The sequence below is a fragment of the Pararge aegeria genome, chromosome 12 (assembly GCF_905163445.1).
Source record: "Pararge aegeria chromosome 12, ilParAegt1.1, whole genome shotgun sequence".
Lineage (NCBI taxonomy): Eukaryota > Metazoa > Arthropoda > Insecta > Lepidoptera > Nymphalidae > Pararge > Pararge aegeria.
Window position 1 is genome coordinate 6,776,644 of NC_053191.1, and position 27,198 is coordinate 6,803,841.

Here is a 27,198-nt window from a genome sequence, read left to right on the forward strand (position 1 = left end):
TAACTGGAAGAAATATGCCTTATAAAACGTATAGAAAATATTAATAGTTTCCGCATAAAGATTGTGGCCGGGATGTTCAATACATTATTTCAGTTGCACGTATCCCGTTATCCTGTCGCTGAACCGGTTAGCAAGCGCTAGATTATTTCCTGGGCAAGGAAGTTAGCACTCGAAGCCTGGATATAAACTACTTTAATAGCTATTGATGTCCAGCTTCGAGGCGAATGGCAACACTTAAATCGATTAGGAAAGTTATAGGGGGCGCCTATTTTGTTAGTAATGATAAAAGGAAATATCTCAAAACAATTTTCACAACTCATAAAATTAAGGACTCTTTTTATTTTCTTAGGTATTTTACACACACCGGCCTTCTTGCGAAGTTTTTTGTAAGGTTCTTCTATACGTCGCCTTTAAAGCTGCAATTTTAAGTAAATATGTTTCAACAGTAAATATATTATCTGGCGATATATTGTGTATTTTAGGACAATACCTTTAATTATCTGTCAACAATCAATTATAGTAGTATACTACTGTTTCTATGTTTACCTATTCAATCCTCCGAGCGCTAATTTCTTATTGCATTCGTTCCTTAACCACTCTTAACTATAACTTCTATAATTAAAGTTCCTTAAGAATTTATTTAAAAATTGTAAGCCATATTTTTCCTTGTTTTAGATATTAGCGGGCTTTTTATACTGTATTATTAAGATATTGTTAACGCTCGTAAAACTTAATATTATGATACTTATTGATACCATTCAGCTTTTGTAGTAAGACCAGATCAACCAAGATTTAACCCTTAGGGGATACCAAACTCTCGATCATTGGTAATAATCAGTGGCGTTCACTTCATACACAAAAGCATTGCCTACCCCACCTTTATCATATAACTCTTTTATGAGTAGGATTTCATATATGCATAAAAGCACTGTCTACCCAACTTCGTTTATATAACTCTATTATGAGTAGGATTTTTCTATTTTACGCCATCTTTCTGCATTATGACCCTGATGAAAAACCCTGTGCACGCCACTTGTAAAAATCTATATCTACGTGGATATTCTATATCGTAAACACGTACATTCATAGTCATATAGTCGCATTCAAATAAACAGGCATGAAGCCTTGAACTTAAAACTTGTAAATATTATGTGCATATTTATTTAAATTCGTTTTTTTTTGTAATAAACGACAGCGTTCTCAATATTTGCATACTCAAGAGTATTCTGACCGTATTTTCCTGGTTCATTAACAGATTTTATCAAACATTTTAACACGATGAAAGAACTCTTAATTAAATGGATTCATCAATAACCTATGACAGACTACAGCTGGACTAAAGCCAAGAGGAAGGTTTACCCATAATCAATACGCTTGACCGACGGGTTGTTGATCGCAGTAATCGTTAGTAGATGTATATTACCTTAGTTCTCAATATTTGCATACTCAAGAGTATTCTGACCGTACTTTCCTGGTTCATTAACAGCTTTTATCTAACATTTTAATACGATGAAAGAACTCTTAATTGAATGGATTCATCAATAACCTATGACAGACTACAGCTGGACTAAAGCCAAGAGGAAGGTTTACCCATAATCAATACGCTTGACCGACGGGTTGTTGATCGCAGTAGATGTTAGTCGATGTATATTACCTTAGTTCTCCATATTTGCATACTCAAGAGTATTCTGACCGTATTTTCCTGGTTCATTAACAGCTTTTATCTAACATTTTAACACGATGAAAGAACTCTTAATTAAATGGATTCATCAATAACCTATGACAGACTACAGCTGGACTAAAGCCAAGAGGAAGGTTTACCCATAATCAATACGCTTGACCGACGGGTTGTTGATCGCAGTAGATGTTAGTAGATGTATATTACGTTAGTTCTCAATATTTGCATACCCAAGAGTATTCTGACCGTATTTTCCTGGTTCATTAACAGCTTTTATCTAACATTTTAACACGATGAAAGAACTCTTAATTAAATGGATTCATCAATAACCTATGACAGACTAGAGCTAGACCAAAGGCCTCTGCCAAGAGGAAGGTTTACCCATCAATTTACCCATAATCAATACGCTCGACCGACGGGTTATTGATCGCAGTAAATGTTAGTCGATGTATATTACCTTAGTCGCCTAGCCCTACACCCGCGGGAAGAGGTGGGGTGGTGACAACTGCATTCTAATCTGCCACTCGGCAAAGGCACGGTTAAATAGAGTAAGTATGTTATCCTTTTGTTTTCCTTATCCTAAGGTTGCCTGGAAGAGATCGCTACAAAGCGATAAGGCCGCCTTTTGTATTCTGTCTGTGTTTTCTTTTATTCTTCTTCTGTATTTTTATTTGTGTGCAAAAAAAAAGTTTAAAAAAAAACAAATAAATAAAAATAAGCTAAACAAATTTAAGAACAACATAACGTTCATATTAATTGAATTATAGAAAATAATTTAATTAATATGAACCACTTGTTGGAGAACGTGGGAATAGGACTTGGAATAATACTATTTTTCACTTTTTACATTTGACATATAATCGAGCAGAGTTTCCCACTACAACTACTTGATACAGAATGAATGCTTGAGAAGGTAATGCTTCTACTTTTATACGGCTCAGGTTGACATCAAAACGAACCAATAATAATATTTTACGATATCAGTTTCCGGCAAGTTATTTCACAAAATATATTGTTATTATTCTATTTGGAAAACATTAAATATTTAGACAAGTATATTACGAATTGTATAAAGCTAAATAGAACTATTGAAGCAATTCTATATTAATGAATCTTGTAGTGACGTCACAACATGGACAACACGTTTATGGCGTAGCGTAGGTATCAGCCAGGGGGAGCAATCGCTAACACAATTTTGTATGCATACGAACTCATTGATGGGACCCATGTGATGAGGTAGGCTTGGATTTGATTTAACTCGATATGCGCAACACAGCCTGCGCCATTGTTAGCTATTTATTACATTAAAATCGTAACACATCATATCACAGACGCAAGTCACAGCTACATCGCCTGCGACTGCTAGCCGTGCTGGGATAGGACAAAATTCTATCTTCTCCCACAGTTTTATCAATCTATCAATCAAATATACTTTATTGCACGCAAGAACAAAACAGAAATAAATATAAGAGAATAAAGGTACAAGTCATAGTGTTTGTGTTTTATCTATTACATTTGCGTACAGGAAATGATTTCCAAATTACACACGTGTAAACTTCTCCTATTTCCTGTAATTTGGCATGTGGGCATGTACATTTTTATCCATGCTTTGGGATACAAAAGGGGGTTACAATTTTAGGTCTCCTGTCCAGTGGTGTGCACTTGGTTTCTTCCCAGGGTATGCATACCTCAGGAAAATTGGATAAAACGGCAAAAATCCTCATGCTATACGAGTTATATATCAATTTCAGGGTATGCAGTGCTTTTGTGCATGTATGAAGTGCACGCCACTGCTCCTGTGTATGCTGTTGGAGGATGAGCCAGATGCGCTCGGATATAACAAAAATCAGGTTTCGTCAATTCATATCACTAAAAAATTGCCTGCGCAGGGCGCTGTGGTCTTTTATGTGAGAGGTCACGAGTTCGATCCCCGCCCGGGGTAATTAGGGAATTTATAATTTCTGGATTTACTCTGGTCTGGTTTTATGGGAGCTGCTTTGACCGTGGCTAGTTACTAACAACTACAAAGATGTGCCAGCAAGCATTGGTGTGCATACAGGGTACGCACAGGGTATGCAGATGATATAAAATGAAGAAAATCTCCAGTAAGAGTAAAAAAAAACTTAACGATAGGCATTGTAAGAGTCATAAAAAGCCTACCCTTAAGTTTTTATAACTCGTATTGGAGATTTTCTTCATTATGTATCATCGACATACCCTGTGCATACCCTGCAAGCGAAGTAGCTTTCCGGTGCACTTTCTAAAATAAACCGATTATGCGTATGGGTTAAATACAAGTGCTTCAACCACAACAGGTAAGTCCGCCACCATCTTGGCTGCATCATCACGTACCACTGAGGTGAGATTGCAATCACGAGCTAACCCGTAGTGGAATAAAAAAAAACTGCTAAATTTTGTAGCGTTATAGCACCTCGAGCTTAAAGTAACGGGCGCGGTCGTTGACAGTGCCAGTGCTACGGTATCAAACCAATTTAGAGAAGACGCGCAGCCGTAATACAGATCGTAGATTTCTAGCGTCACCCAGACGTGTGTTAACTCGACGGAGACGTGCAGCCTAGTCAGAGATGTGAAGAATGTAGGTCCTTTGACTTGGCTTAGACTTCATCTTTATCAATCCACTAGCTGTGGCCCGCGTTCTTCGCCCGCGTTTATTACTGTTGGACAACAAACCGCATGGGAGCCGTTTGTTGTCCTGGGATACAAATTAACCTATGTTACTCACCGACCTTTCAACGTACTATATGCCGTGCGTGAAGTAAGGATAAACCAGCAAACAAAAACACTATTGTATTCATAATATCAGGCTGACCCTCACTTCAGAGTGCGGTACTTCTCTTATTGCTCTCATAAAAAGATCTTAGGCCGTAGTTCAGCTGTGGCCGAGTTTCTTCTTATAAAGACTAAAACACCCGGAGGTACCAACATCTGCCTGTAATAATTATAAGCAACGATTTATCTTAGCATTTGAATCTTAAAATAAGAATTCTGACAAAAAGTTTAGTCTGTCTGTAATTTTTCAACCGTGACCAGATCTCAGGTTAAGTGGATGGCAATTGGTTGAAAATTCATGCAATAATTAATTAAGGCTCAGATCTTTATGACAGATTTCGTCCGGGGAAATACAACCGCCTTGCCTATTCCAGCTTCCAAGCAGTATTGCATTGTTCCGGTCTGAAGAGCGTGTTGCCGGTTTAATTACAGGCACATATATCTTAACACCTACGCCTTAGGTTCATGATACACACAGGATGGACGTATTCCGTACATACCCTGCGATGTTTTTCTTTATTGAAAGGCGATAGTTTTCCACTTACTATCGGACCTGCTTTGTCCGTCAAGTAATTCTATTTAAAAGAACTTTTTGTTCGAGCTCAACGCGTGCTAAGCGTTCAAATACACAAAATCCACCTTAAATTTTGAGTGCAAATTCTCTACGTTTTATTTGGAAATATATTTATTTACTACCTACATCTATGTTACAGTAAATTTATAGTAAGTAAATAATATAACTTTAGATAAGTATAAATTCATATTAGCCAGATATTTTATTAAATTGATTAGAATTTTTACAAAAACGCTAATAATTATTACTTAGTTAAGAGATAGTTTTCTAGAAACAATAAAGAAATTATATTTGATTAACTGACATTGAGTTGGTGGGATATAAATACGGGTGCATCTTCGATACACTTCAGTCTTACATGGACCCGAACGATGCAAAGATACCTCCCGGTGTCTTAGTCGTTATCATAAGTCTATGAGACATAGGTATTACCGTTTATTTCAAAGTCTCCAGAATTACGGAATTTTTAAGATAATATAAAGATTGTCGATAAGCGATGATGGATGTTTCGTAAATCTCACCTTGTTTGAAAACATCCACTCTAGATAAAAATTGGATAACATTCTTTAAATTTTTTGTATACTTAGTGCATAATCTTGCATTTGATGCCAGCCGATACACTGTATACGTTCGATAGCCAGAACCTTTTTACTTTTTTCCTATCTCCGTTTGCCATGGATGTTTTATTTGCAATGCTGGCGTTGGCTTTTAAAATTCCACATAACCAAGACTGAAGGCTTAATATGACTGTCTAAGGCGCCAGCGTGGATAGCCCAAATTTCCTCACTCCAAGCTTTGTTTAAATAACGAGAATTTAAAGAAAGTCCCAAGTAGGAGTAGGAGTAGAAATGTGTTACAGTAAATATATATAGTGGGTAAATAATTAAATTTTAGATAACTATAAATTCATATTTGCCAGAAATTTTATTAAATTGATTAGGATTGTTACAAATTTGGTTTAAAACCAATGTTCATGACATTGAGTTGGTGGGTATTTTGATATAAATATGACTGCATTGTCGATACTCTTCAGTCCTACATGGACTCGAACGATGCAAAGATACCTTGTGTCTTCTTGTACAAAGGTGTCTTATTTTTATTTTATTTATTTATACTCTTTATTTGCACACAAATATTTACACTATCTATTGAATAAATATGAAAAATTTCAAGTTTTGAATAAAATTTATTATAGTTATAATTATATATAATTTATTGTAGTTTATAGCAATAAAATTCTTTCATCACGCTGAAAAGAAAGTTACAAACGGAAACCAACTGTATTTTGTATTTTGAAAAAATTTGAAATAATTGTATTTCTTGATAACTCGCTTAGCTCTCGGGTTGACCGATCTTAGCTACAGTGGCAGGCTGAACATCTTGTATAGTGCTAGTGATGGCGTTCAACTCTGACATAGTCGTGATGCGTTGCCGCTTACCATCCGAGTAAAGCACCACAATTCTGCCATCCCTGGTTCAACACTTTTGCCAGCCCAAACCGCTGTCGTGCCGCAAGAAAGGTCTTATGCCGACTTTTGATCAGAAATTCTGCTAAAGTCACGCTAGTACCCTTTAACTTCGTTTTCGCAAACCAAACAGAGCGTCTTCGTTTATCACATGTTTGTGGCAGCGCTCCTCCGAAATATGTCTGCTGCATTGCTGTGTACCGGTCTGAAGTGCGTGCTTTCCGGAGTAATGACAGGCTCATGAGGCTTAAAAATAACACCCGTCAGAGTGATCGACACAGAGCGGCACTTGGTTTTACGTGTTCCTCGCATGCCCTGTGAATTGTTTTTCTGTTTAGACGCGATGGTTTACCTCTTATCAGCAGGGCTAGCACGGGCAGGCGACTAAAAATTATATCCCCCGTTTATATACCCCGACAAGAGATACACGTACGAAGCGTTTTGCTTCTTCCTTTCTGATCCGCACCGCAAAGGCCTGGAATGTCCTCCCATCTTCCGTCTTTCCCGAAACCTATAATCTGGGTACCTTCAAATCAAGAGTGAATAGGCATCTTCTAGGCAAGCGCGCTTCATCTTAGGCTGCATCATCCCTTACCATCAGGTGTGATTGCAGTCAACCACTTGTATTATGTATATTATAATAAAAAAAAAAATATAATGAACGTGTCCACCTGCTAAAGCACGGCAACATGGAATAGGAGAAGTGTACACACGTTTTTTATTACACATATATTTTTTGGATATTATTTCCACTTGTGCGCCAATGCTCTGAGTGTTGGTAAAGCTATGGGAGAAGATAAATTTTCATCCGTTCCCCGGGGAGATAATTGTCCGTGGTGGCGGGCCTTGGTAGTTCTTGGTCCGTCAAGGAATCGATCTAATATGCTAAATATATATTAGTTCTATGAAGCATTTAAATTCACCTGGCATTAAGTTCGTTGCCCGACAGTTAAATATAAAAAGGTAGACTTATCTTCGTCAATAGTTAACAAGTAGTATTTCTCTCAACGTGTAGCGACTGATGGATCATTATACTCTGTAATAGCACTAATAGCCAAGCCGTTAACTTTTTCTAACGAGAGATTACATCATTCTTAAATATCAATTAGCGTTTGTGTATATTGTATAGTCATTGTTTCTAGAAATCAATTTGAACATGTCTTGTCATGGTACTTATATTTTATTTTGCAAATTGAGTATCTTATGTTGGCAGTAAATAAAAAATTTAGTTTATCACATACTCTTTTATTATTTTGTAATAATGGAATAACCGGTACTTATTTGTAATCCAATTAACTAGATTTTGTCCGCGTCCTTTGTCTGTTGGACCGTTTTCTTTTTCTTATAAAAAGTACCCTGTGCTATTCTCTGTCATTTTAATTAACTGCCAAAGATCAAGTTTATTGGTTATTGAGTTATGGCGTAAAGGAAGGACAGACAAACACAAACTCGCATTTGTAATATAAGCAAGGAATAAATATGACTAAGCGTGATTCGTAACCGTAAAGCACGCCTATTAAAAGAGATCAGCTATGGCAGTTCCCACACAAAAACACTAATTTAGATTTTTTTCGACTGTGCGGTGATTCCCAATATGCTCTTCCTAATTTTGTTCTTCCTTAAACCACCTAATTATTGGAGCGAACAAATCAATAGAAAAAAATTATCTGCATAATTCCGAGACACGCGATTTATTAATTATAAAGTATATAATAATAAATAGGTATTACTAGGTAGGTATGTTAAAAATGTGTATTACCACGAAAATCTTTGTTTCAAATGTTTAAAAACTACTACGCAATTTACTTTTAGTTAGATAAACGAAATTGTTATACATGCCTAAGTATCATAGAAATATTTTATTGGTTCCATGCTACATGTAAGGTACCTGTATGCAATACCTTTTGCGATATAGGTATATTGATTAATTGAACACCTCGAAACTACTCAAAACGAAACCAACAAGAGTAATACCTAATAATATCCCTACTAATATTATGAATGTGAATGTAAGTTTGTTTGTTACGCTTTCACGCGAAAACTACTTAACCGATCCTCTGAAACTTTATACACATATTCTTGGAAGTGTTAGAAGTAATATAGGATACTTTTTATCCCGACATTAAGCTCGGTTCCATTGGGAGAGGGGGTGAGTGTTTGATAATTTGACACCATTTCTCCGACAAATTATAACCGATTTAAATAATTATTTTTGTACTATAGAGGTTATAATATGTGTTTAAATTTGCCAAAACTGTGGATGGAGATACAGGACAGAACTCCTCAGCGACAGCACCAAACCCCTCATTTAAGACTTAGCGATACTACATACTATATTTTTTTTTAGATCTACAACTAAATATAATGCCACATCAAAAAATTAAATCAAACGCAGACGAAGTCGCGGGCAACAGCTAGTTCAAATATAATGGAATGCAAACTAAAATATGAACAATTATTATTTAAATATTGGTTTATTGATTAATTGAATAACTTGAAACTACTCGAGACCAAAACCAACAAGAATAATGTTCAAATACAATGGAATGCAAAGCAAATAAACAATGACGTCATAGCTATCTTAACAAGCCAGATGCCTTTATTAATATCAAAGTAAGTGAGGCTTTCGTCCTTGTTTCGACTCTCGACATGAATACCTGCCACACTCGGTCATAGCATTTGCATACGGTGCCGTTCTGCTTTTGACCTCAAAATGTGAGAGAAAATGTCTAAAGACAGATTTAAAATGACTTTCGATTGACTATATTATGTCTGCGTTAAGAATATGTGTTTTAAATGGTTTTGCTCTGAAAAAAGGACGGATTGTTCGGGCATATGCTTATTTAAGTAAGTATTACTTACTTATGTGATCTTAATAGGTCACTTTTGAATTGCAAAACTACGTAAATTAATCGAAGTGGGAGGTCCACGAAACCCTAACAGGATCAAATAGCTAACTAAGAATTTTTTAATTTTTCCAGGCCTAGTCTAGTTCTTCGAACGTGGCTACTTACGACACCACCGATAAAGCGTGCCTCGACTAAGCTTTCTGGTCCTGAGTAGAGCCAATATATGTTCGATACTGGGTTTACCTCACTATATTTTCCTACACCGTTGAAGCTATTGATATTTTAATCGCTTTTAAAACGCACATAACTTGGAAACTTAAAGATGCGTGATAGGATTCGAACTCGGCCCCATGAAAGTGAAGACGAAATAACACCACTCTTTATCAATTTATAATACCCGTGTATTATTTCTATAAAAAATCCGCCCAACGAGTCCTCTATTTTTCAAAATCAAATATAGAGGAAATTATAAGTGATAAACAGAAACTACTTAAAAATTAAGTTATAATAATTTAAATGCCCATAAAAAAGTTAAGTAAGTATTAAGTATAATTATTTTAATAATCTCATCGGAGATTAAATCTTTGTATTGAGCAATTTTATTAGTTTTTGTTAGCATTCGCGGATTTCGTGTGCTCTTAGCTGTTAAGAAAAGGAGTCAAGGTTTGAGAACAAGTGAAGCAATGAATGCGTGAGAGAATTTCTAATAAACAAACGGTCAACTGTATTCAATATGTAACATAGCGCCGCTTCGTTGATAGTGCCATATCGCGTAACAAGAAATGTTAAACAATGTACAGGAGACAAACCCCCAGTACAAAGTCTCGTACTAAGGGAATATGTCGGTGAACAGAGTTATCTGTCTACTATCTACTGTAATCACTAATCCATCTGTCCAGCATAATTATGGGCAAATCCCCCTGTTGCAAGAGGGGGGTGGAGACACTTGGATATTATTTCACCCTTAAAAGAATTATAAGACTTATAAAAAGCAGTTATAGCACATTGGGTAGGAGCTCGACTTCAATTTCGGTGGGGACGAGTTCTAATCTCAGCACGCACTTATAACTTTTCTAAGTTAAGTGCGTTTTAAGTAATTAAAATATCACTTGCTTCAACGGTGAAGGAAAACATCGTGAGGAAACCTGCATGCCTGAGGTTTCTACATAATGTTCTGAAAGGTTTGTTGAGTCCACCAATCCGCACTGGGCCAGCGTGGTGGACTACGGCATTAACCCCTTCTCATTGTGGGAGGAGACCCGTGCTCTGTAGTGAGTTGATGGGTTGATGGGATGACGATGATGATGATCGGACTTATGCCTTGTATGTATCATATTTGACAATACACACATCGCCATCTAGCCCCAAAGTAAGCGTAGCGTGTAATATGAGTACTAAGATGATTGATAAATATTTTAACGAGTAATACCTATAAATAAATACTTATGATATACAGATGAACACCTAAACATTTTCCAGTTGCGAGAATGGAACCCACAGCCTTGACTGAAGCTAGAAGCTGAAGAGGATCACTGCCCACTGCGCTTATCGGCCGTCGTATAAAACCATCCATCATATAAAAATAAAAACTTTGAATGATTTTGTAATAGCTAAAGTACTTTTATTTACTGTCCTAGTAATTTCACAGAAAACTATACTGCAAGTTTTCACTGTTTTGTTGCCCATAATATATTCTACCACATTAATTTTAAAGCAAATAAACAAAAATACAAAACAATAACCCAATGTGCCTTTAAAAGGCTTAATGCACTGGTTAAGGTAGTATTATTTAAATATTTTTAACGCTCACGTTCCAGAATCTTTATTATAATTTTATTAAGGTACATTTTTTAAACTGCCAATTAAAAATAATACTGCTTAAAAGTGACGGTACTGTGGATGGATTTAAACGTTTTATTGTTACAAAATTAAATTCTGTAACTTGATTACTCGTACAAATGTTGGTTACTCGAATGTAGGCACTCTTAATATAATCTTGTATGTAGGTATTCTTTTTATTTTTAACCTGTGATGGTCTACCGCTTTACCGCAAATTATAATAGTCTAGTCTTAGTTCTTGAAGAATTTAAAGACGTCGTTGATTATATTACTCAGTGCTTTTTTTTAAAGCCACAGATTATGTTATTCCTATCTTCGTACCTAGGTATCTAAAAAATACCTCAAGTTTTGTCTATTAATAATAGCATTCTATATTTAACTTCCATTAGTTGTATGCATTTCTGTTTTCCCGTGAGACTAAACAAATTTCCTCAGGTCGTAGGTTCTAACAAGCGCTTTGGATTTTAAATCTAAATAATTTCATAATTATGACTTTAATATACCCCAAACAGTTTAGCCCGTTATAGTCTTAGACTATGCGCATCATCACCTAAGAAGTTGAGAACGCAGGCATAGACTAACTCGTAGTGGAATAAAAAAGAAGTAATACGAGTGTAGAAACAACGTTGCAACTCTTCTATTGAATTTACCCATCGATACAAGGACTAAGTCATTGCCCTTATTTTGCAACTGTTACGTGATCTGACATAGCTAATTTTATTATGGTCAATTTGTTACATGTCCAATACACGCAACCAGTGCGGAATTTTAAAACTCTACGTTGCCAGAATACCTAAACGCAGTCACCTAGAAGTTTGTAAAATAATAGTTAATTTATTGGAACATTTTGAGTTATCGATCAATTTTTTCTTTAAAAAATATATTGTCTTTCTATTAGTCCTATTTGAATTCGGTGAGATTCTGTTAAAAAACTTGCAATATGCACGACAGAACTCATTTACGTATGTGATAAAATCAAATCAATCGTAGTTAATTAAGAGTTAAGTATTATCTTCTACTCCTTAACAATTAATGGTTTTTGCACAATAAAAGTCGATTTAGTTAATCTTTGTAACTATTCTACACTAGATGCTGCCCTCGACATCGTTCGCGTTTGCTTAAATTCCGCGCGCTTATTTTCAATCTATGTATATAATGCAAGATACCTCTATTCAAAAGTTGTCATACTCGGTTTTGCTGTTAAGCCTTTATTTAATATATATGGTGTCAAGCCATATACCGTTTTCTTCTTGAATCCTGCAAGAAAGGTTCCAGATTATTTTTCGGGAGTAAATCCTATATTCGTCTCCAGATCGGTTCTGTCATTTACCGAGCATATATAATAATCAAGCAGGCTCAATTACGCATTAATAATAGGTATATTATTCATATATTACTATGGATAACAATATTTTCTCTCCTCTTTCTAGATATTCAACAATGACATAGGGGTCCTAACAAAATGGCGTTGCGACTCAAGAAGGACATAAAGAAAGCGTCGTACTACGTGTGGTTCCTCGGGGCTCAGGAGTCACGCGGCCTAAGGGGCGAGGAATTCGCCTTACCCGCCATACGGTTGCTGGAGGAGAGGGCGAGAGACTTGGAACCTTTTAAGGTTACACTACAGGTAAAAATTACAAAGACCATTTAAATTTAATTAATAAGATTAGCACTCTCGCAAACGTGGAATTGCTTTCGCGTGTAAAACATTTTATTGTCATACCAAATTTGACTTTATAGCACTGATTTTAGGGTTGCTATTTTGTACTACATTTATTTTTGCCGGCTTTGAAGCAACTATCACAGTTAATGTATTTACGTTCTAGCGTTTTGATATTTGAAAACGAGTCTACGTTTGCGAGCTAATCCAGTTGATTAAAAAACGAAACGCTAAAGAGGTGAAGTTATCCTAAGATAGAGTTTATTATCTGCCTTAGATTTTCAAATGACAGCGTACAGCAGTTGTATGATGTAAGAAACTCAGCTAAAGCTGAAGCGTGGTATTATCCCGTAATCATTTTGAGCTTAATTTATATCCCACTTTTAAGCATTTACTTCATTTCACTAAGGTGAAAAGAATTAAGAGCCTACAACTGGTAAAATCATCATGCTCTCTTATTAAGATCCTATTACCGGGCACAGTTTTACTCGCTCATAGACGAGAGTGTTTTAGAGCACAGACCACCACTCGGCCCCAGCGACTTTGCGAATAACTGGAATAATACTTGACTGTTTTTTACGCTTTTACGCTGCCGAAGCCGACGACAAATCTTAAAAATAATAATATCTGCATTCTCATATCCAGGTATCCCACAAAGGTCTCAAGATCATACAAAATGTGACATCCAAAGGCAAGCAGCAAACGATCAAGCACTTCATCCCTCACGGCAGCATCACAAGCGCTGTGGTGCAAGGGGACGTCGTTGCGTGCGTTCTTCTGCTCTACAACCCGATCACTGGCTGCCCCGTTCACGTACACGCGTACAGGTAAGCACTAACCATAGACAATAGAGCGAAATCCACTGAGCTCTAATAAATAACCTGGTCACTTTACAAATGACAGCTTAAATGTTGTCCCCATTTGATGCGCCAAATCTGACATACGAGTTTATTTTTCGTAATTCAATGTTTTCCTTGATTGGTGAAATGGAAAACCGTTTTTTTTTAAATAATATAGTATTGCATTCGGTGACTATCATGCCAGGTATATGGAGGGTAGAGGTAAGGAGAGTCATCTGTGTATATGAAAAAGTGTCGTCCAAATGTATTAAATTAGGATGGCGCCACATTTGCATCAGGGTAACTCTTAAAAGAAGCGCCAAATATAAATATTGTTAGAGTAGGCTTGAAAAATAAACAAGGAAGTATGGAGATACAAGGAAGTAAGGTTATATTTACCACAATATATTGTACAACGTAAGTTGTTGAAATTCTCAATAATTAACTACTTTAGTCGATAATGACATTAAATTTTTTAACTCGGCATACTTCAATTCATCTACGATTGCTACATTCATACCATACCCTGTGCATCCACCAGCGCCATTGTGGAGGATTTTTGAACTGTTATTTAGCGCATACACAGGACACTTTTTCAACTTTTCTCCCATATAACATGACTCTCCTTACCTCTACCCTCCATAGCCAGGTAGAAAGCAGGACCCAGAAAATGCCTATCCAGAATCCAAAATGGCTGTTTGCATATTTTTTCACAACTCTCTAAATATGGGTAATGAATGAAAGGGTTTGACTAGTACAATAATGTACACGATATTAGAGGTCGGGGGTTTTGAATTTAAAATTTAAATATTATTCTTTATGCATATAGAGGTGAAATGCTGTATGTTGAACGCTAGCTAAAAATATAAAATACTAATTCGCAGTAAATCGTTTGAAACCAGAAACTTTCTAGTCTCTATTTAGAAGTAATGTGAAGTAGAAGAAGATTTTAGTTGTATTACTAGTTAAATATATTATATATATATACAGCTAGTAAGGCTGTGTCCGTTTGATCCTTTAGTTTAATGACGAACAAAAGTAAAAGTCGCAACAAGAAATGCAGTCGTGATTTGCGCATTTCCATGAAATGACATCAAAAGGAATGGTTGTGTAATGCAATAGTACTGAGTATTATTACAACGGAAGTGTAGTGTTATAATGTATGTGTCTATATATGTATTAAAAGCTGAACAGTTTGTTTGTATGTCTTGCGCTTATCTAAGGAACTACCAGTACGATTACAACAACGTCTTTACTTTTCAAAATGCCAGTCCCGCGTGTTGGGACTTGTTTGTTTTTAGCAGTAGTAAAGTATTAAGCGAAAGTAATATCTTCTGTGTAAAGATATAAAGAAGAAACTTTAAAAACCGAGATCGATATAAAGTTATACTAATAAATCACAAAGGATTTTCCTTCCATCAGTTTTTACACAAGATGCAATCAATAATGTGTCAATCGATCAATCAAAATTTAAAGTCTAAATTAATTGGAAGGAAAATCATTAACAATCAATCAATCGAACAATGTATAAACCAAATAATTAAATGAATTACCTAATAACAGAATGTGTGTATCTTCTCAAAAGGTATTTTATTTAATGTAAATATAAACATCGACTGGGTAATAATATATTACCGAGACTAGCAACGACGCAAAAAATATGCTTCGCTTGATGTACCAAATGCTATATTGCTGGATAGAATTCTTAAGTACTATAACAATACATTGAACTTCAACAGATTGGATGCGTATTTCATATTGATATAGTTTGAAACCACACTCAATCATTTAAATTTAAGACTGTGGACTGGAATTTTAGAATTATAATCCTTATTTTAAGGTCGTCAAGGTATATCATATAAACTATTTTATAAAATAATCCTGCTTTATGCAGTTGTAGTAAAGCCCCGAGTCTAGCCATGGCAAGTCTTAAATAGCGAGTTCATTAAGACCAGTTATAGCTGACTAAACAATAGGACGGTACTTTCAACTTGAGGTCGATTAATATCCTCATATCAAAATGCCAAATGTCTTCACAATATTTCTAGCACTTTGGTTTTAGCTAAGTGATACCTATTGACACTGACACGCCTATGTTTGCGAAATTTTTCTTACGTTAGCATTTCTAAGTAACATTCCTACTTGCAAGTAAATAACGGTTTTTGTTTTGGTTTTATAAAATAACTATAATAATACGTGGTAAGAGGAGCAAGAATGAAAGTTCCTCAGCTTGTTGAGTAAAAATAATAATATCAGAAGTAAATTTTAATTTGTAAATATGTTTTTTATTTAATTAGGTGGTACTGGGTTTCTTACCAGGGTATGCATACAGTGGGAAAATTGCATAAAATGGAAAAAATCCTCCTCCTACACGAGCTATTTTTCAATTTTAGGGTATGTAGTGCTTTTGTGCATGTATGAAGTGCACGCCACTTGGTGGTACGAAGGTGACCGAGTCATCTAGTAAGAAATAAAGTCATCGAAATTGTTACCGATTTCTGTTCAATATTAGGTACTAAGATTTTACAAAGAAAAACATTCACGGCGCATTAGTAACTTCCTCCTTTGAGAAGAAAGTTGTAAAGACTTACATCATCGTCATTATCAACCAGTGGCGTGCATAGAGGGTGCACAGGGTATGCAGATGATATAAAATGAAGAAAATCTCCAGTTTTTAGTAAAATCTATCTTGCTATATGGCTCTGTATATAAAAGCCTATAAAGTTATGCTTGGAATAAAAGCCATATTTTCAAGCTAAGCAGGCCATTCGTATTCCGCACTTTGCGTGTGACCCATAGTTTACAAACTAGCTAACAGGTTTGTGATTAAACGCTAGATAAATCACTGGTAGGCCACTGACCTACCGAAAAATAACTACGCAAAAGTGTTACTGTGTTTACCGCTAACTACATTTTTAATTACTTTTCGAAAACTTACATATGTAGGCAAGCAATTATTTTTTCTCAAACCCATCTGAAAGTTTGAGTATTGGCCAGACACATGCGAGCAGCGACCGACAAAAGTTTTATGCATATCTGTAGTGGTTTAGCGCCCAAGTAAATTATTAATTAATTATAGTATCGTAAACTCATATTTGTTGTGAAATTTAAAAATGGAACGGATTTTTTCTCCGAAACAAGGCGGTAACTTATCAAAGCTTTTATTTAAATTTCGATTTGAATTGCAAATAGGGAGCTAAAAAAAAAACAAATGTAACGATTCCCACGGGATTGTTAAAAATAACGCAAAGAAAGTCGCGGGCAACATCTAGTATAATAAATTAACAGGCATTAACTAGGCCACAGGCTTTTTAGTACATGACCTATTTTCATATTGGTATAGTGTTTCTTCGCACAGACGCTATCGAGTGTGCCCTTTACACACAATTCAGTGAGGGGCAAAAACTCAACCCGGCTGACATTTACCGCGTTTCAATACTCTGTCGCAATTCCCCTGAATAGCGGTACAGCTCATCTTCGTAAGGCTCGCGCACACAAAAACTCCGAAACTGAGAAGCATCGCAATGTAAATAACGCGAGGTTGAATTACTAAGGGACGTTATCGTTCAACGTTTTCAGTTATGTCATATTGCCTTGAAATAGTAAACGGATATATACCACGATAATATTAAGATACTGGTCGATATTTCGACCATGTTATACACAATATATACCTATTGACATCCAATGTTTCATCTAGAAATTGGAGAACAAAAGTTTTCATTGATAGCTTTATTTTCCCGCAATCAAAGAGAAGAGCAGAATTTAAGCGTTACTGAGATATAAATTCATTTTAACTTCGACTTAAATATGTGTCTCAGATTAGATGGCTTGAGTTTTATGTTTGTAACATACTTTTTATAATGTTAAATTGGTATACCTAACTGTTGTTTGTACTATTTTCTTCGATACCATGTATCCCTTGCTAACGTAGCACTTTATATCACGATATGCCACGCATGTTTAGCTAAATAGAATCTTAGTATTTCGTATGCCCATAAATTTATTATCAAAACCCGAACTGGTCGCGTGTTCCATTGATCTGACTCAAAAAGCGTTTTGTGGCGTGGTATTGTCGAAATAATTTTGGAAAAGACTAATTCACGTGTAACTTTTAGTTTACTTTAAACTTCTAATTAAAGCTTCGATAGCTTCGCACGAGGTACGTTGTGTTATTATACATTCTGCGACGAGGGCAAAATACTTTGTTATTCGGAGTTAAGCAGAAATCTACGTTAATGTGACAGTCATAAAATCCATTTTAGTTTGCTATAATCAAGAATCCTTAAATTGTAGCATACCTATTCAAGGATTGTAACATAAGCATTATTATTTCCACTTAATAGTATTGTAAATTGCCAGTAATGCCATAGAAACGGTCGTTTGCATAATTTTACTTCGCGGGGATGTTCAAAGGTTATTTTAAACTCACCTTTGTTTATACCTAGACTTAATTGTTTCATTATGTTAAATTTACGACATTATTTAAGACCCTTTTCAACTTTTTTTTTAATTGGTAGTTTGCCTCGGCGAGCACGTTTAGCTGCGTGTCCTGGTTTTTCAGATTGTGATAATACTCGTTAAAACCCGCCAAGCAGATTTAAAGCAGCGTGGTGGGTCTATGCTCTTCTATGAGAGAGAAAGTCTATGCCCACTCAGTGGCGTGCACTGGGTTCCTTACCAGGGTATGCATACGGCAGGAGAGTTGCAAAAAAGGGCAAAAATCCTAGCCCTATACAAGTTATATATCAATTTTAGGGTAGGCAGTGCTTTCGTGCATGTATGAAGTGCACGCCACTGATGCCCAGCACTAGGACGTTAAATAAAATTTAGGTAAAATTTTCCCGACTGAAAAAAATTACAAAGCTACCTCTGAAGCAAATTAACAAAAAGTGGAAATTGCAAAGTGCACGAAGCGGCAACGTAGTATTTTAGGTCGCGTTTTAGTTTTCAACGTTCTGAAATCAAATCCGGTCATGTCACAAAATGTGGCCACTTGCTCCTCAGCTCTCTCTTCTTTGAAACCTTTTTTACCCGGCTGTGGGATATTTCGGTTTTTTTTTTAATTCAAAACCAGGCCAGTTTACGGTTCAACAATGAAAATAACAAACATTATTCATTCTTAATTAAGTTTCAGGTGAAAGGTAATAGGCTAAGGTAAGAAAGCCTGTCTCATTAGCGGAGGAGATTTCTACCTTAACCTTCACCTGTGAAAGTGACTCGTTCAAAAATTTAATATATTACTTTACTTGACAAAAATTAGAAATAACTTGGAAGGTATTAACCGTTTAACCTTGCCTACTTTCCTATAAACTTGTATCACTATAAACAAAGTTTTTGCAGTTTTCATTAAAATACGCGAGCAATAAGAATCGCTAAAAACTACACTGTTTAATTTTATTTTTATAATAATACTAAATAAAATTGTTCTTAGTTATAACAAAGATTTTAATGTTAATTTTTTCAATAGTAATAGGTTCTGCTATATTATATTTAGTTTAGAGTCAATTTAAATGATTTTTAATAATTGCTCATTCGTTCTTAAATATATTTTTTTCCTTTATTGATTTTTATTAAAATAATTTAGATGTTTTGTAAAAAGTAAGAAATAATCCGAATTTCTGCTACAACCTACAGGTATACTGCTTCTAATGAATTTATTAATTTTATTATTTAAACAATTTGCCTTAATAGTTTGCGGTGGAAAAAAGAAAATCAGGAAAATCCAAAAAGAAAATAGAAAAACAAATTGCATGGGAATTGTCATTTTAGTATTCGGTTCGTACCAGTTAAAATTTCTTGAATTGCTTTCAATTATTTTCGTGGGACGAAGCTCATAATTTCGCCTCCTAATAAATAAAAATTAATGATAGGAACATTAATAAACAAAATGGCATGCCTATCGTTAAGCCATTAACACAATCATTCGTTAGACCTTACCTTATTCGTGTTCGGACACCAGTTATTGACCAGTTTCTATTCAATATCAATCAGTCTTTTGTATTGGGTAAAATATGTATGACTGAAAATAAGGGCCCCAACTCTTTGTAATAAAATGGAATCTTAACAAGTATGTTCACAACAATAAGGCCGCCGGGTTCATACAAAACTATGACGCCTTGATAATAATGAGGGTTGATTGACATAATAAGTCTGGGCTCTCACAAAAGCCCGATGAAATAAACACAATATTTCATATTGATTGACTCTGAATGAATGTCCTCAAACGTATGGGAACATCGTGAATAAAGATTTTGAAGAGAAAGTGTGCTACAATACTTATTCAGACATTTGCCTGGCAATTCTATTGTTGCTGGCGAATTAGTCATGTCTTTATAATTTGCTCATGTTAATTATTTGCAATGGGAATCTAAAGATCGTGGCGGGTCAGTCCGTTTTCTTGAGCTTTTATCTTAGGAGAACGGTTAATCTCCTTCAGCGGAATAGATATTCCATTGATAGGTACTTAAGTTACTTATAAGTTACGTATTTAGGTTAAAATAGTATGTAGTAGAAGAAGAAGAAGAAGTCTTTATTGCACATACAAATAGAAAGCCAGGTTAACAAAAAAAAAAACGATACTAAGATCGATTTACGAACGATATAAACTTAAATACATATTACTAGTTAAATATACACATACATATGTAGGTATGCACATAAAACAGAGAACTACTACCATAACCAACCCCAGGCGTGCATAGAGGGTATGCACAGGGTTTGCAGATGATATCAAATGAAGAAAATCTCCAGTACGAGTTATAAAAAACTTAAGGATACGCATTGTAAGAGTTACAAAAAGCCTACGCTTAAGTATTTAACTCGAACTGGAGATTTTCTTCATTTCATACCATCTGCATACACTCTATGCACGACATTGTAAGCCCGCAATGGGCTGTATCGATTATATAACGGAAAAAATATACTTTATTGTACACCAAGAAACTTAAAATAAATTGAATTACAGTTGTACAAATTTGGAGGTCTTATCTCTAATAAGCGATCTCTGCTAGGCAAACAAACTGCAGACGAATAGTAATTATCTATTGGAGTACGCTGTAGCGCATTAGGGAGATATGGCAGAACTGAACGACTTAATAGTCTTATTTTTCATTAATCTGTACTCCGAGTCGAAGAGCACGTATAATCAAAGTTTTGGTATTTTATGTAAGGCCCTTATTCCCTCATTAGATCAGCAGAGTTCTAAGCTCTGTAAACCTCCTATGGAAAACGAGATAAGCAGCGTAGGGTTTAGGAACTTTACGTCTCTCTCTCGTAAAGGACGGACGATCTGTGTAACGGAAAACGGGCAGCAGCGTCCTCTGTATAACTACCATCTACTGCGATCACCAAACCGTATGCTCGGTGTTGTGGTTATGGGCAAATCCTCGCGTTTCGAGAGGCCTTCGGTCCTGCCAGTGGCGGCACTTCATACATGCACAAAAGTACTGCAAACCCTAAAATTTATACATATCGTATAGCAGGAGGATTTTTGCCGTTTAATACAATTTTCCTGCTATATGTATACCCTGGTAAGAAACCAAGTGCACGCCACTGACTCCAGCAGTGGATTATTGCAGGCTATTGATGACAGCAAATGAATGCGAGAACATTCATGCACCGTTACAGACTGTGAATAAATCTCGAGGTTCGAAACACCGCTGTTCCGACTTTCAACTTTTATAAAATACGCGTTCCATCTTACTACAGTACTAAACTTGAAGGTTGCATTAACAAACGTTTACACCTGTGGCAACAGCACTGGCATATCACGGCGAACATCCAGCGGGGTCGCTGCCATCGACTCGCAAAGTATTTGTGACAAGGCCTATCTTCATAAATAAAGTCTAACTAAACTCTTGCCTATTAAACGTGATACCCTTTTAAAGAAATGGTGCGGAGTTTTTATACATGACTTAACATAACTGTATATAGATAAGGTCATTGTAAGTATTGATTGGTTTACCTTGGTTGTATATTTATAAAGTGTATGTAATGTAACTATACAAAGTGTAAATGAAAATCGAAATAATCTTCACAGGCTTTAGAGGTGCATTATGTACTGTCACTGAGATTTATCTGTGAAACCGCGACGCTAATTGTTTTTGAGCAAACCACTGCCATAGTATTTACTGAAAGAAATATGACAGCCCTACATCACATGCCTAATTAAAATCAAGTGACTACTGTCACATTATTAGGTACGCGCCGCGTAGCGTAAGTACTATGCGCGTGTCGGTCTTTTATCTTTAATAGGATTGTCATAAGTTAACACAGAATGTTTTGAATTCGTTTGTATGGAAAAATAAATAGTCTCCTTTTAATTATATATTTTTACAGGGTGATTCCTTATCGTATACGTATGCACTTTCACAGTACCAGTAACAGTATTTCGTTATTCGATAACACTTTGTAAAATCCATAGACATCTAAATATTACAATGCAATAGTGTGTTTTTTAGTTTACCCCTTCACGCGGATTGGCGCTATATTTTGGCGAGAATGCAAAATGCATGTGTAAAAATACACGTCCTATTAGACACTTACACACGTGGGTAAACGTTCCAATCACCGTATCAAAACAATCTTACATGTATACCTACTCATATTCTAGTTTTGAAAATTTCTCTAACCTTTCAAATGAATAGAACATCTTAATGCACGTAAGATACAGCTAGGCATAATCTGAAGTCATCTAGTAGCATTGACCTCGTGATGTGGCCAGGAAAGCTAGGATTGCTAAGTACTGAAATCTTGCCTTGCAAGTTATAGAAATTTCATAGCGAGAGACTTATCAGTGAATTTGTTTACTCATTCGTCAGGTTTTTTTCTCTAGGAACATGAAGATATTTTCTAGAAGATATTAGAAGTAGGAATAATTTACATTTTAAAACTCGAATAATCAAGTCCACTTATTACAAAATTTGTCATAAGCAATCTAGCTAGTTTTCAGTTGGTACGAGATTTTATTTTGGCAAAACTACAACGTAAAATCGTCACGTCGGACCCAGTTATATCACTAACATGACGTTTTAATAATCGTTAAAGCCCGCCTGTCGACATTGGTGCAGTGTGGTGGTTCTATATTGTAAGAAACTCTTTTCTATGAAAGCCTATGCCTAGAAGGGGGACGGTTATAAACTAATGTTAATGATGGCATCGCGCACAATTTTTTCACATAAGCAACGACAATTCCGCGTAACCCACTTACGGTGATTAATGATTACGTAAATACAGACAGGTGGTAACTAGCCACGGCCGAAGCCTCCCATTACACCAGATAATTCGGAAATAAAAGATGCAAAGCAAGGAACGCCAACTTAAAACCACAACGCTCACTGCTGTTTCAGGGAGGTCGCCAAAACTGTGGCTTGCGAAAACAGATAAATAATGGGACAAATATTTACATAATTTGCGTTGTAGAGAAAAGGAAAGTTAGTAATTAAATCCCATTAACTCACAAGCACACATTCTAGATTGACTATGCTAATTATCAAAGTCAAAGTCAGAAAATATCTTAATTCAAGTAGGCCCATAGATGGCACTTATGATACGTACATTACATGAGAAAAGCGTACATGGTGGTGAGATAATGGCGATAACCATATTGGTAAACTTGAAAATAAAACTACGTAGGTGCCCTGGTCTAAGAAGAAGCCCTCAACAAACTTACCCTGGTGTTCTGTTTTTGCTATTGGTGATAGCAAAAACAGAACACCCGGCTAGGTTTAAGTCTCACATTGTCATTTAAAATTATTAGAAGAGCAACCTGGATAGAGCAATAATTCACATCCAAACCTTTTATATAATAGGACTTTTCTATAAGCTTACGTTTAATACAAACTTTGAACTACTCTCCAAGATGTATCTCATTTCGATGATCGTAGTTTAGTGTAAGACGATGAAAGGACATCGCCGAAAACCTTCGCAGGTTAAACAAATACAGTAAAATGTCATGCTATTAAGTGTGTACATACACGTTAATCACCAAGTTTTACTTCATTAAGCGATTACTAAGACGGCGAGAGTAGACACTATCGGCTTTATTTACGAGTATATTCACAGATTATCTTTTTGTCGCTTTCGTATCTTCAAAGAGACTTCATAACTTCTACTTTCTATTTATAAGCGGCTAGGATGCAGATACCAGTATGTGCAACTTGCATGGTGAGCAGATAAACCAAATAAGGGTATCTTAGCACCATTTAAATTTAGTGCACGAGTAAAAGCTTTGCCGGTTTTGTTAAACTTTTCGTATTTTGCATCAGTTTTTTTTTTTTTTTTATTTATAAAGTAGCGCTTGACTGCAATCACATCTGATGGCAAATGATTATGTAGCCTAAGCTGGAGCGCGCTTGCCTAGAAGCTCAGAATTAAGAAAACACAGAAGCCGTGTACAAGACTAATATTGAAACATAATACTTTTAAATTAGATTATTTTATAGCATATCCATAGTTTTCAAGCGTTGCTCTGTCAGTGCCTACCGTCCAAACGTCACGTCTGGCTTCACGGAAGATCAGCGCTGGGTCTTAACAGACACAGTTAACATGCTGAGTAAAGACTATTTTGGGATCGCACCGTACCTATAATAAGTGGCGCGTACAGGGTATGCAAAAAATATGAAATCTAGAAAAAGAAAGGCTTTTAATAACTCTTACGAAGACTACCCTTAAGGTTTTTATGACTCTTACTAGAGATTTTTTCATTTTGTTTCATATGCCCGCTTAATGAATAATCTGTGCATACCCTCAGTGGCGTGCATAGAGGGTAAACTAAGCTCGGCTGCCTACGCAGTCAGAAAAATTAGACAGATTACTGACGTTGAAATAGCTAGGCTAGTTTATTTTGCGTACTTTCATAGTGTTATGTCCTATGGAATCTTGTTATGGGGTAAAGCAGCTGATATCGAAACTATATTTATATTGCAGAAAAGAGCTGTACGGTCAATATATAAACTTAAATCACGCGAATCCCTCCGTGAGAAGTTTAAAGAAATAGGCATACTTACTGTAGCTTCACAATATATTTATAACAATATAGTAATAATAATTTGTAAGACAACATATTAGACTTTATAAACAAAAAGTGGACATAAACAGTCGACTTACAAGAAATGGTCATAAATTAGTGTCATCTGCATATCGTCTGCGTAAGGTACAGGGATCATTTGTGGGATTGAGTATACGCTTTTATAATATGATTCCTAAGGTGATTTTGGACCTGCCAATGCACAAGTTTAAAGAATTTGTTAAAACACATTTATTACAGCGAGGTTACTATACAATTGATGAATTTTTTAATGACAAGGTTGCTTGGAAGCATCCGGCTCCGCTTTCAGCTCTCACAAGATAGAAAAATGAATGTTAAAATGCAAAATGTAAATTGTTGATGTTGGAAAAGAGCAACTGCTGAGTTTCTTGCCGGCTTCTTCTCGGTAGAATCTGCCTTCCGAACCGTTGGTAGAATCACTACAAACAGACAGACTTGACGTTTCAAAAGTGCTTATATTAGGCCTTTTTTTTTTTTTTTTTATACAGAGAAAATGCCTGACGCATACCACTCCATTGGGGAAACGGAGTAGTTATGTGGGACTTGCACCCACTAAAAACTCTGTGTGTCCCTCGAAAGCCCTATAAGTGAGAGCACGGGGTTCACTTGCGTATTCACCGCACTCTCGCCAAGGTTTTGACCCCCCAGTGCATGGCGGGTCCTATCATCACTGGCCTGATCGCTGCCAAATCCTCCAGAGAGGCGTACACTACACGGCACGCCACCTTCTTAGGCCTGTCATTATTTGGGTGGCAAACTTCCCCTTTAATTCGCCACCCGCGCGCCTACAACTCATGGAGGCCGGAGGTCATTGGTTGCTCTCCGGCGCCCGGTTCGTCTCCTGCGAGAGGGGAGTGTTGATGTTCTTTCTCTGTCTCGCTCCGCCGCCTCCTTTGCGGACATCACCTCCTCGCAAAAAGAGGCAGCAGTATTCCACGCTGACTCGCTCCGTAATATAGTTTGAACTATAGTTGGAAGCGAAAGGCCACCAGCTGCCGTATTCTCGAGGGCACGGCGCTGCCCTGCCCAAGCTGGACACACCTCTAAGGTGTGCTGCGCCGTGTCCTCGAGGCAGTCATCGCAATGGTGGCAACCGGGCGATTGCTCCCGACCTATGCGACACAAATACTTACCAAAGCAACCGTGTCCGGTTAGTATCTGCGTCAGCCGAAATGATAGGGCACCATGGTGGCGCCCTAGCCAATCCTCCATAACGGGCCTTATCGCCGCTATAGTGGCATGCCCTGCGCTGGGATTTTCCAGGCGTCCCTTCCATTCCGCCATTAGGATCTGACGGGCTTATATTAGGCCTACTTGAAATAAATGAATTTTGAATTTTGAATTTTGAATTTTGGTATGCACAGGGTATGCAGATGATTTAAAATGAAGAAAATCTCCAGTACAAGTTACAAATACTTAAGGGTAGGCTTTTCATAACTCTTACAATGCCAATCCTTAAGTTTCTTATAACTCGTACTGTAGATTTTCTTCATTTTATATCATCTGCATACCCTGTGCATACCCTTTATGTTCGCTACTGCATCCCCTGTATGCACGCCACTGCCTTTATTTGTTGTGTAGACTATAAGTTGCATTTTAATTTTATTGTGTGTATACCCAAATAAAAGTTTTACTTTCTTCTTTCTTTCTTTCTTTCAAACATCAAAAACCACTACACTTTAGTAGTGTTTCTCGAACAGTCGGTTAGCAACTTCATTGCATTTCGCAATTGGCAGTAATTATTTTAAGCTCAATACAGGGTCTCAGGTCTCAAATCAAATCAAACTATCACTTTGGGACTAGATGGCGATGTGTGTATTGTCGTAGTATATTTTATATTTAAAAAAAACTATGAGAATTTGTGATCGTGGTTTAGGCCGTTTTCCACCACGGTGGTAAAACTAGCATGTAATGTACCCATCATAAGTGCCATCTATGGGACTAATCGAGTAAAGGTACTTTTGACATTTAACTTTTTTGACTTTATGTACTAAGGTATTAAATATATTATTTGCAGAACCGTTTAACTCTAACAGATGATTAAAATCGTTTAAGTGTGTTAGTATTATTTGTGCGATTTTTAATAAACCTGTATATCAAAAGCAGCTATAAAAATTCCGCGTCACTTTCACCTCGGTTGTCGCTTTACAGTTCCGTGGAGAAGTTTTCATCGCCAAGCACGAAAATGGTTGGGCGCCAAAAAAGTTCTGGTTGAATGGAGTGGTAACGAAGCGTGAAGACCGCGTGAAGTTAAAATTAAAAACGTTACTGACTTTTCCTTTGACTTGAATTTTTGTTGTTTTTACTAACTTAAGCCAAGAAGGCGATTATTAAGTGCAATCCTGATTATCAAGTATTTTTGAATCTTACCCACGTATATTATTTTTGCGGTGGTTAGAATTATAATGTATGAATTTTCTCGGCTCTGGTCTGGTTACCGTCATAGACGTGAC

General features: G+C 36.2%; 1 protein-coding gene across 3 annotated transcripts in view; it reads left to right on the forward strand.

Moving 5' to 3' along the window:
- The window catches only part of LOC120627980, a 102,380-nt gene that overhangs the window by 56,510 nt on the left and 18,672 nt on the right, over positions 1–27,198 (forward strand). For all 3 annotated transcript variants that reach the window (XM_039896130.1, XM_039896133.1, XM_039896132.1), the window contains 2 exons: positions 12,627–12,823; positions 13,502–13,683. In XM_039896130.1, the coding sequence (XP_039752064.1) occupies positions 12,659–12,823; positions 13,502–13,683 (347 nt within the window). In that variant the 5' untranslated portion in view covers positions 12,627–12,658. The remainder of the gene's footprint in view (positions 1–12,626; positions 12,824–13,501; positions 13,684–27,198) is intronic.